The following is a 10,880-nucleotide window of genomic DNA, read 5'->3' as shown; positions in this document are numbered from 1 at the left end:
TTGATAACCTTTTATACCCTTTTTATTTTTTGAAATGTACATTACTACAAAGTTTTGCATATTGCTATGCTTATTAAAAAGTTTATTAATACAAATATTAATAATAAAGATAAACATACATATATATTTCTGTATATATTTACGTCTATTTTCATATTTACATTTGTCAAAACAAAAAAGAATAAAAATTAAGAAATAAAATTGTAATTGGGGAAGTATTCACGTGCAAATTATTATTCGAAACACATTATTATAGGTTACGTTAATCTACGCAGTTACAGTTACAATAATTACTGAAAGTCTTAAAAGTAATGCAAAATAATCATTATTTGACTAACATAGAAAATAGAAAATGGTAAATTCTCATTTATCGTAGAAACTCTTAACTGTTGATTATTAAAGTAGAAATATTTCACATTATTTCTTGTTAATAATAATCGATAATTATTTTATGAATATATTCACATTACTTTGTCCATAATCTCCGTATATATAAACACATATACATGTGATCTTCATGATTGAAAATTTCAAAAATTTTTTTAATAATTTATATTCATATTTGCAAAAAATGCATATAAACAAAATATATTGTATCAGTAATGATATATTTTTGTCAAACATTAAGAATAACTTTACCATAAAAGAAGGAAATGCAAAGATATAAACAAGTCAATGTTACAAACAATCATAATCAAATCATATTAATCTAAATGTAAATATTTATTGAACTCAAAATAATGCAATGTAAAATGGGTTGCTCACATTTTTTTGTTTGTCATTCTTCAATGCATTTTAGAAAGTACTTACTTAATAATTATAAAACATAATAAAATTCTAAAAGGAACGCTATTGTATTTTTTAGAATGACAATGTGTGTTTGTTTAGTACATCATAGAATATTATAAAGTATTACAAAATATATTTTCTTATATGTAAATGTTTTGTAACAAGAAACACGCTTTCTTCCTTTTTTCATCTTTAAATGAAATGTAAAAAAATTAAGAAACGTATTTTTTTAACATATCATTAGGTAACACTGGCATTCTAGTGTTACAAATGACTAATTATTAAAGGACTGATGGAATGTTCAATGTTGTTCTTCATTCTACACTAGTAATTCTGCCATTAAAAACAAATTAACTGCTTTAAATATTGTAGAACTATTAAATATACTAAGAAGTGTTTATATGTACTTTTTATAATAACATTTTCTTAATCGTAAAATATTATATTAACAAGAAGTTCCTGGAACTATAATATGTAAAATATTTTATAGAAAGTACAAATAACCATTTTTGAAACAATGTATAACCAAAATGTATTATTCAAATTTTACAATGTATGTATTTCTTTAGAATCTCTAGACATAGAAATACTCATAGCATTTGTATCTTTATCAAATATATTAAAATATTAATGATATATTTTTTTCGAAGAACGTATCAAGTAAAAATAAAACATATATTGTTAATTTTCTTCTTCGTGTACTGATGTACTCATTACATTATTTTCACCCATTTCATCCTTTATATGTATTTCATCTAGTTTTTTGGGTGACTCCAACATTTTGGTGTATTTTGCCTCTTCTTTTTCTGAGTCTTCTTTTTTACCGTTATCCTCTGTTGAGTTCTGCATATTATTACTATTTAATGTTTCTGTCGAATTCAATATTTTTTTCTCCTCTGCAGTTGTATTATCCGCATTCTTCCCCCGTCCTCTTTTTGTAGTAGCTACTGATTCTTTATTTGTTTTCTTTTGTGTTTCTTTCACTGTTTTTGTTGCATCAATATCATCTTCACTAAAAGCAGCTTTACCACGCATTTTAGTAGGTTTCTTTTGTGGTGCTTCTTTTTTCTTTACATTCCGTCCTTTTTTAGCAGTTTGAGCTGATTCTGACCCATTATTTTCAGTAGTTTCACTTTCATTATTAGTATCTGTTCTGAAGGTAACAAGTATCGAGTCTGAGGGAAATTTTTCTGTTGCTTTCACTTCCTCATCATCTTTTGTAATATCATCTGAATTAGGTTCATTTTTACGACCCCTTGCTTTCCTTGGTGCTGTTACTTTTCTGGATTTATCATCTTCTGTTTTAACATCGTTTTCAGTCTCATTATTGCTAGTAGCTTTAGTTTTGTTGTTAGCTCTATTAGAAGTTTTATTTTTTGTATCATCATGTACATCAACCTTCTTTTTTGTTGTTTTTGCCTTTAGTTTACTTTCCTTTGATGTTGGCTCAGCATTTGTTTGCTTTCTTTTTTTTGTAGCTGGTGCTTCTAAATTTTCAGCATTTTCATTAACAGGTTCTCTTTTGGCTTTTCCCTTTGACTTTCCCTTAGCTGAAATGAATATATGATCATCATGTTAATATATGTATAATAAATTTTAGATATATACAGTAATAAGTACAATTCCGTTAATTTCCTGATTTTGATGTTATTTAGTGATTAAAAGGATGTATTTTAGTACAGCACAGTAAATCCTTTGCAGACTGGTGTTGTTAAATAGCCACCCAAAGTCCTTTTACGTTACAGACATGTTTAGGCATACAGTCGCCTGAATCTGTGAGGTATGTTAGTACTTATAGACACATAGTGATTTGCTATGTGATTTCTATAGCACTTTTTCAAAATAAACTGAACTATTTTCATTGTATAAATCTTATTTCTTGTTAGAATTAACTTGCATAAATGTTAGATCTTACTCTTCTCCATATCACATTTCTATATCACATTTCTATCTCACAATATCAGACTTTCGCTGTATGTCTCAAACAAATAATTTGTGTTCTAAAGAAATAAAGGTATATATTTTTATCTATAAGTTGCTTACATAACCTTTCCTTATAATGAAGTACAAATTTTATGAACATAAAGCAAAGTTTATAACTTTTAAAATGAGGCCTTGAGGCATATATCTTTCACTTATAGAATACTCCAAAACCTTTCATCTCATATACCCAAAAGTCAGATATGCCATTCCACAAAGAATTAAATAGAGAAACAACTAATTAAGTCCACTGACATAAGCCTTCTAAATGATAAATCCATAAAGTTACATAAAAGAAAACTAATGATATAGCTAATGCCTAAAATATGATATACATTACTTCTAATGTAAATGTTTTTGAAAAAAACCCCATAATTAAATTAAATAAAAAGACAGTTTTGGTGATATAAGTGTATCACATATCCCATATAAATAAAAAAATCTGATTTATCGTGTCTTTCTTCTGCAGTCTTCATATACAATGTTTAATGTTTTTACGTATGTATAAACCACTAAATGAACATGAATGAATTATTAAAAACTTCATAAAATTCCATGCTAAGAATATTTATCCTAAAATTATAGTGGCTGTACAAAGTATTTGTAGAATCACTTATTTCCTAATGAAATATTTTTTTAACTAGTTCTACATTTCATTTTCACAATATTAATTTTTTTAGTCATGTGGAAACACTACTATAAGACACAAAATTTAACATACTTGGATCTAATTAATTAATATATAAATGCTATAATAAATATGACGTATAAATATTTTTCGTAGCCACTGTATATATTTTAAACTAAAAAACTTTAATATCTTTCCTCGTGATTGTACACATTCCCAATGCGCGTCCGAAAATTACCGCGTAACTACCTCGTTACCTTACAAATCAAATAAGCAGTAAAAATTAACAAACAAGACGAAAAAGTTTTTCGTATATGAAAATTCTCATTCAAAGGACACATATTAACAATGATATTACAAACTTATAAAAAGATTTTGGATACGTACATTCTTCGTCTACATTGATTCCCGCCTTTTTCGCTGTGGCTTTAGCGCGTGTCTTTTTCGTTTCAGTTTCCTCAGCATTTTTCACCTTCTCGTTGACTGGATTCGTATCACCTTTTTCCGCAGCCTCTTTGTTCCTCTTCGGCACGGACTTGATTTTAGAGTTTGGTTTTTCAGTCACTGAGGCGGTTTTAGCTGATGCCTTGGGTTTTATTTTCGCGTTCCTAGTTACTGCCGTGACCGTTTCTGTACCTTCTGTCTGCTCGGTTTTAGTTGATTTTGCAGCTCTCGGAAACCTAATTTGCTTTTCCTCGTCACTTCTATTCGCAGCCTTCGCTACAGCTTTTTTCTTCTTCGGGGGCGACACATCGCCGGCTTCTGCAGCTCTCTCTACAACCTCTGCCTCCGAATGTTTCGCAGGCCTACGGGGTGCCATTTCGTCTCACGAGTATCTAAGATATATTTAAAAACTAATTTTTATACTATTATTTTTATATTTTACATATAAAAAGTGATATATATATGATTAAATACTACAAACCACTCGTTAAACATAAATAACTAAATACTACAGAACGCCGCGTGATTACTTACCACTTACCGGTGCCCAACGTGCAATAACGTGTTCGTTGCATTAACTGGTGTCCGCAAGTCTGCAAGTTACACGACTAAACTAACATAGTAGCAGATCGGCAGCTTCAGGTTTCGAATGAGTTTGATAATCGACAATCGATTTTCGGATTGACGAGTGGCGACAAGATATCAACGGATCAAATCCTTCTAACAACTGTAATTCCCCTAAATACACGCAGCAACTTGCTACGCTTACTTTGCAACTAAGTAAACCAACTTTTTTATGAAATATTTACAGCTCTTAAGAATGGAGCCTAAGGCCCAATGTTTTGCACCCCTCCAAATAATTTTATCTTAATATTTATTCATTTAACATTTACCTAATCCTTGATTAAATTATAATAATTTTAAGCTTTTCTTTATACCTATAAATATCGTAACTTCTGAGAACTGTTTTTATATGATTCATTAATACATTGAGATAACCACTTGATGTCTTAGAGTGTTACAAAAAAAGATTTCCAATTTATTTTTTATTTACTGTTATTTTAAATTTTTCGTTAATTTTATATTTATGACGTAAGCATTTAATTTGTTATTGTTTAGGGTTTATTCTAATAAAATTGTATTCTATGAAATTGTATCATAAAATGATCCAAATTTTAAGTAATATATAAGAAAATGAGTATATCGCGGAGTCATCCTTAATCTCGTTTAATGCTACTCTGGTATTTACATTTTTTTGTAAAGTAAAATATTTAATTATCAAAATTCTTGTTAATAGTAAAAGAGATTAATCTAAACATAATGAGTATGTATATTCATATCGTATTTAACAAATAATGTTACTAAGATGAAATTGAATAGAATAAAAATTTATGCCTGTAAAATACAATTATATTTTAGTAGAATTTTCAATGAGATAAAACATCGAGAAAAATGATTTTGATAATTTTTAAAAACAATTTTCGTTAGGATATTTTCCAAAATATATTTTATGTTTATTACTTTTCCATATTAAATATTCATGAGAATAGAAGATTAAAAGAATATTGAACAGAAGAATTTACATTATAAAATGACATGTATTACATATTTTAAATATACAAAATTTATTGACATATAACTTGAGAATTTACATTATTTTTTTGTTTATATAAAGTTACAAGCATTAACATTAGTTACACGTAGTTATTTTTCTTTATACTTTCTTAACCAGGAGAAATAATCCTTATTGCTCTATTCTTGTGTTTTTATTTTTTGAATTCTTGAAATAATATTAAATATCTATATGTGCCTACATTTTATGTAAATATTCTTTTTAATAATAATTATTTAATGTTAATTAATTTTTATAATATTATTGATGCAAATACCGATTTCTTTTATTCTAACAATGATATATATATATGTAGTATTCCCAACAGTAGTTACCGATTTCACATATTGGCATGAAGATCTTCGAAAGAGTCATTCGTGTTAGTTTTCATATCAACAAAATTTAGGAACTATTAAATATGTTACTTGAAATTAGGATTCTTTAGAATAAGATTAGATTTTCTTATTCTATATATATATATATATATCTTTTTTAAATGATATAAATTAAAATTTATAATTTAAATACACCTCAAAGGTAATGTTAGTAATATCATAACCTATAACTGTTGTTTCACTTTAACATTTGATAAAACAATTCATAATAAAATATTTAATTTATTTCACTAGGTGCTCTGGAATAAAGTCACAAATCAGAGAAAACTTATATCAAGTTACCGAAATACTTAAAATCATCGCAAACTATTTTCTAAATACGAGTGAATTACAAACAGTAATACTTGTCAACAAAATTATTTCATGATGAATAACACGAAAAAGATTAATGTAAATTTTTCGTCCCTCGTGGGTTTAAAAGCAGAACTTTTAAAAAAGCAACATGAAGTAAATGAGGCAAAATTGAAATCAGAAATAGATCACACAGTATCAAAGTTACAAAAGAAAAAATCCAGGAAAATTGAAAAGGCATCTAAGAAGGAAAATTCAAAAATGCCGGAGTACATTGAGGATGTTGATACTCATAAAAAATCGAAATTAATGTTGGAGGCAAAAGCAAGATTATATGACCGATTAAAAAAATCCAGAACTACTAATGAGAATTTCCTTGTTGACTTCACAAATAAATCAGATGAATCTGAGGAAGAACCATTGCCAAAAGATGAAACTGACCCAATATTAGAAAATGAGGATGACTGGGTAGAATATGAGGATTGTTTTGGACGAACAAGAAAATGTTTACGCGAAGATTTGTCCTTGATGCAGGAAAAGGATCAATTGATCAAACAACAAATTATAACCAAAAAAGGAATTGATCCAAAAACCAATGATATTATTGACCAAAACTATGTTGAGGGAGAGAAAGAACCTGAAATAGAAATCATGAGAAGAAAGTGGGAGGAACAAACACATAAACTAGCAGATAAAGTAAACATACACTACCAAGATATTTTATTTGATGAAGCTAGAACTCATGGTGTTGGTTACTATGCATTTTCACAAGATGAGGAAGAAAGAATCAAGCAACAGGAGAACTTGTTCAATTTAAGAAAGGAAACAGAGAAGAAACAGAGGGAGATAAAAGAATTGAAAGAATTGAGGGAGAAAATGGAACATAACAGATTGAAAGCGGCTAAAATTAGACAACGTATTAGAGCAGGATTACCTATAGACGTAGTAGAAGAGGAGTTTAGAGAAAAGAATGATAATATATCTAATGAAAATGAATCAGGAAATGTACATAATACAGAAGAGAATTTAATCGAAATTGAAGAAAAAGAAAATAGTGAAAGCCAGATTATACAAAGAGATAAAGAAATAGAAAAAGAAAATAAAATAAAAGCTTTAGGAGAACTTCTAGGCAAGAGAACTCATTGGTATGAGATGTCTCAGGAAGAATGGGTTCATAAATGTAGGAAAATAAGAGTCAGCGAATTTGGACCAGTATATGAAAATTTTAGAAGTGCTGGTTATTTGAATCCTCAAAATGCTGATACAGTTTCAAGTATTCATAATAATGACAAATCTCATTCATATGAAATAAATGATACACAAAACAGTAATGAAATAAATATAGATTCTTATGATATACCACTCCCCCCTAGCTTAAATACAAATGATTACAATACTGAGCATAATAATTTGACTGAAACAATAAATCAGAGTAATTTTGTTCAGTCAGTTGATTCTAAACAATACAACTCTAGTAATACAGTGCAAAATCAGATGAAACAAAATAGGAGTATAGATGAAGCGAGTATAGCAGCTGGTCTCAAATACTTGAGAGAAAAATTTGAAAAAAGTCAGAACACTTAAAGCATTTACAAACTGATTTATACTATTTCACTATACATACTTGTAAATATAATGTATTGTATATACACCTGTGTTGTATAGAATATTAAGAATATTTGTGATAATAAAAAATTTATTTACAAAAATAATGTTTCGCATTTTCTAGTTTTTGTTTTTTAAACCTTCCTATTGTATTTTTGTTTCACTCGTATCCTTCTTCTGGTACTGCTAAGTCATCTTGTATACCTACATATTCATTAATTTCATTTTTATTTTTGTTAATTTCATTTTTATAAATGGTAAAAAAGAAAATAATATTACCAGATAGATCAATGTCTGAAACAACTGTGCTGCAATTTGGACAGTTTACATGAGTATGGATCATAGTGAATTTCTTCAAACAATATAAGTGAAAGAAGGTATCACAGTTAGTACACTTTTCGCCCTAATTAATAAAAATTATTAATATTATGTTGAAATTTTTCACATGAAAAAGGCATATTAGGTAGGAATAGCATACATGAAAAATAACTTGTTTGCAAAGGCAACAGGTATTTAAATTGTTTTCATATGTAGCTCTAAAATATGGCATTAATTCTGTTATACTTCTTACACCCATATAGTAATAACCATCCTGTAAATGTCATAAAAATATAAAATTAATCAGTAGTACTGTAAATAGTACTGTAATGTATTTTGAATTTTTATCAATACCTTATAAATCAACCATTTTCTATTAACTATATCCTCCAAAAATTTTTCAGCACCTGCCTTTGACATTTTTATATCTAATGAAGAGCATAAATTTAAGCATATTGTACTTTGTATACATCCATTGCGTGATGTTATAATTTCAGAAAACATAGTCCTTAACAGAGCCAATTGCTCTTTCGAAAATTCAGTTTGGTACCTAGAAGATATCATGAATATCAATAAACTTCATACAAAATTTCTACAGATACTGTTACTTAACAAATTATGAAAGTAAAATAAAGACATCATAACTTATTTGTAAATCCATTCAATTTGGTTTAACAGTATGTGGGCCAATTTAAGAAAAAGATAAGTTAAACATCCTAAATGATTATAAAAATTCATAAAACAATTATGTAAAACTGAATTTTGATATATTAACAATTTCTAAAACATATACCTGGTTATTTCATTAAGCGTAGTACTTATTAGAACCCAATATAATTTGCCAGTAATTTCACACTGTGCTTTTTTGATTAACATGTTTAAGGGCTGCAATTGTTCATTTATTTGATTTATTATTACTGATATTCTATTATCACCTAAAATATACAGTTTTGTTTATACAGATACAATAAAATAGATACATAAAAATATGAATTGGATTTGACATTACATAAGAATTTACTTACCAAATAATTTAATAATTAAGTCCTGTATTTTATTTTCAATTAAAAGACCTTCATGTACAATTGCTTGTAGAACTATTTTATGCTTATTGCTATAAGCCATGTTTTATTTCTGTAAACAGACACAAGTATTATGTTTTTATTTCAGATTATTAATGTTATTAATGTGTAATGTCAAAATACTAAAGTTTTACAAGTGAATTAGGAATTATTTCTGAATTAGTTAGTGTAACTTCTATAAAATGTTTTGACTAATTAAATAAATACATATATATATATATATATATATATATATATATATATATACAAAACTATGCAACGCAACCCGCAATTATGTATATAAACGGAAAAGATAAATTTTCATATAATGATATTATATAAAGAAGTTTTCTATTTATGCAATTTTGTAGTATTTTTTTCGTTGGTAATGTTCAAAATACTACATTTTACACCTTAAAACAACTGAGCAACTAATGAGCAAATGTGTATATAAAATATAACCAATAAAATTTACAAATAGTTTTAAAACATATCTCACAGTGTTTCTCAAGTAACAAAGAAACGTAAATCCTTTCAGGAGAAACACAATCATATAGTAATTAAGAAGTACAACAAATAATTTTTATAAACTTCTTCCATCTACCAAACATCTATTCTAATATATAAAAGATTAGACAATAGAATTATACATAGTTGAAACAATAAATTTCATTGTTTTATACTACACAAATGCTAGGTTGATTGATCGAGATTCTGTTTTATTAACTGACCATCATTATTCCTACCGATTATTAAAAGTGATTTTGTGAACTAGGCCTTTTATTTTTATATTAAGTGAACGTATTAAGAAACGTTTTAAGCTAGTATAACTTGAAATTAGATACATCTTTGAGAAAACATGTCGAATCTAACGAAAAGTGTTTGAATTTCAATTTTAAAGGGATTCCTAAGTTTTTCATACTATGAAAATTCGAATCACTTCGAATATGATTCAGTACTATAACTTTGGAAAATCTTGATAATTCTTGAGTTTTTAAAGCTTTAATAAGTCTTGATATCTTATATAAGATATTGAAGATAGGGTATAATATGAAAGAATGTAGATATGAAACCTTAAATACGTAAAGCCTATATTAAAATTCACGTAAGCGATAGATTAAGATTCACAACTAAAAATTTATCAAAACTTTTAAGTTTTAAGTACTGAATTATATTTGCATTCAAATTCGCCCTTGCATACATATGTATATTCAAAATGATTTAAGCTTCTTTCAGATTGGTACCTATGCGGTCAATCTTTTCTTATTCTTATATTTCACAAATATAGATTAATTCTTCATAATATGGCAATTATTATTAAATAAGAAATAGAAGGTTTAATACTATATACTCCTAATGAAAAATTGTAAGCAGGATATCAATCTACAAATAAATTTTGCAGCTCAAAATAAATATAGTCCTTAGTACGGCTATATCAATGGATATTGTTTCTTACTGTTTTACTTTATAACTGTGATGCATAAATATATTATTCTTAACATAGAAATTTTAAATAAATTTATACAGATATATAGCTATACAGAAACAAATGTTTCAGATATTTATATCTCATATTCAATGAAGTAGAACTACTTTAGGAATTTTCTAGAAATACACCTGCCTCGATAACTAGCCACGATAAGGCTCGATGTACGGTCAGCTAGCAAAGCATATCAGTAACGTTAAAATACTTGATTGTGAGAACCACTGTTACTGCCGCAACTTTACTGTATTATCATCGATGGGTGCAACGAGCA

The 10,880-nt window shown here is 27.2% G+C and overlaps 3 protein-coding genes across 13 annotated transcripts; 1 reads left to right on the top strand and 2 right to left on the bottom strand.

Annotated features, from left to right (window-relative positions):
- Positions 1-704: 704 nt before the first annotated feature.
- Positions 705-4,614, bottom strand: LOC126924804 (uncharacterized). 3 transcript variants are annotated; one of them, XM_050739672.1, is made up of 3 exons: positions 4,383-4,614; positions 3,785-4,233; positions 705-2,339 (listed from the first exon to the last, which is right to left on the bottom strand). In XM_050739672.1, the coding sequence occupies exons 2-3, from the start codon at positions 4,215-4,217 to the stop codon at positions 1,471-1,473; spliced, it is 1,302 nt and encodes a 433-aa protein (XP_050595629.1). In that variant the 5' UTR covers positions 4,218-4,233; positions 4,383-4,614; the 3' UTR covers positions 705-1,470. The 3 variants fall into 3 exon arrangements, with proteins under 3 accessions (XP_050595629.1, XP_050595628.1, XP_050595630.1); XM_050739671.1 differs by having other exon boundaries at positions 4,376-4,613; XM_050739673.1 differs by lacking the exon at positions 4,383-4,614 and adding an exon at positions 4,323-4,379.
- On the top strand, positions 4,602-7,851 carry LOC126924801 (coiled-coil domain-containing protein 174). Of its 2 annotated transcripts, none has more exons than XM_050739667.1 (2): positions 4,602-4,621; positions 6,083-7,851. In XM_050739667.1, the coding sequence occupies exon 2, from the start codon at positions 6,212-6,214 to the stop codon at positions 7,721-7,723; it is 1,512 nt and encodes a 503-aa protein (XP_050595624.1). In that variant the 5' UTR covers positions 4,602-4,621; positions 6,083-6,211; the 3' UTR covers positions 7,724-7,851. The 2 variants fall into 2 exon arrangements, with proteins under 2 accessions (XP_050595624.1, XP_050595623.1); XM_050739666.1 differs by lacking the exon at positions 4,602-4,621 and adding an exon at positions 5,798-5,990.
- LOC126924807 (non-structural maintenance of chromosomes element 1 homolog) lies at positions 7,720-10,877 on the bottom strand. Of its 8 annotated transcripts, none has more exons than XM_050739683.1 (7): positions 10,745-10,877; positions 9,088-9,196; positions 8,856-8,997; positions 8,417-8,612; positions 8,223-8,336; positions 8,024-8,147; positions 7,720-7,948 (listed from the first exon to the last, which is right to left on the bottom strand). In XM_050739683.1, the coding sequence occupies exons 2-7, from the start codon at positions 9,185-9,187 to the stop codon at positions 7,905-7,907; spliced, it is 720 nt and encodes a 239-aa protein (XP_050595640.1). In that variant the 5' UTR covers positions 9,188-9,196; positions 10,745-10,877; the 3' UTR covers positions 7,720-7,904. The 8 variants fall into 8 exon arrangements, with proteins under 8 accessions (XP_050595640.1, XP_050595642.1, XP_050595641.1 ...); XM_050739685.1 differs by lacking the exon at positions 10,745-10,877 and adding an exon at positions 9,870-9,888; XM_050739684.1 differs by lacking the exon at positions 10,745-10,877 and adding an exon at positions 9,855-9,873.
- Positions 10,878-10,880: the final 3 nt, after the last annotated feature.

The sequence above is a fragment of the Bombus affinis genome, chromosome 15, assembly GCF_024516045.1.
Source record: "Bombus affinis isolate iyBomAffi1 chromosome 15, iyBomAffi1.2, whole genome shotgun sequence".
NCBI classification, from domain to species: domain Eukaryota; kingdom Metazoa; phylum Arthropoda; class Insecta; order Hymenoptera; family Apidae; genus Bombus; species Bombus affinis.
Note: the sequence above shows the minus strand (reverse complement) of the source record. Positions and strands in the feature narration are given on the sequence as shown.

Excerpts from the sequence above, each read along its gene's own strand:
- LOC126924804 (XM_050739672.1), bottom strand. The coding sequence starts at position 4,217 with ATGGCACCCCGTAGGCCTGCGAAACATTCGGAGGCAGAGGTTGTAGAG. Across the intron at positions 2,340-3,784 it reads AATCAATGTAGACGAAGAAT|CTAAGGGAAAGTCAAAGGGA; the intron begins GTACGTATCCAA and ends TATTCATTTCAG.
- LOC126924801 (XM_050739667.1), top strand. The coding sequence starts at position 6,212 with ATGATGAATAACACGAAAAAGATTAATGTAAATTTTTCGTCCCTCGTG.
- LOC126924807 (XM_050739683.1), bottom strand. The coding sequence starts at position 9,187 with ATGGCTTATAGCAATAAGCATAAAATAGTTCTACAAGCAATTGTACAT. Across the intron at positions 8,998-9,087 it reads CTTAATTATTAAATTATTTG|GTGATAATAGAATATCAGTA; the intron begins GTAAGTAAATTC and ends TGTATATTTTAG. Across the intron at positions 8,148-8,222 it reads GCAAACAAGTTATTTTTCAT|GGCGAAAAGTGTACTAACTG; the intron begins GTATGCTATTCC and ends TTTATTAATTAG.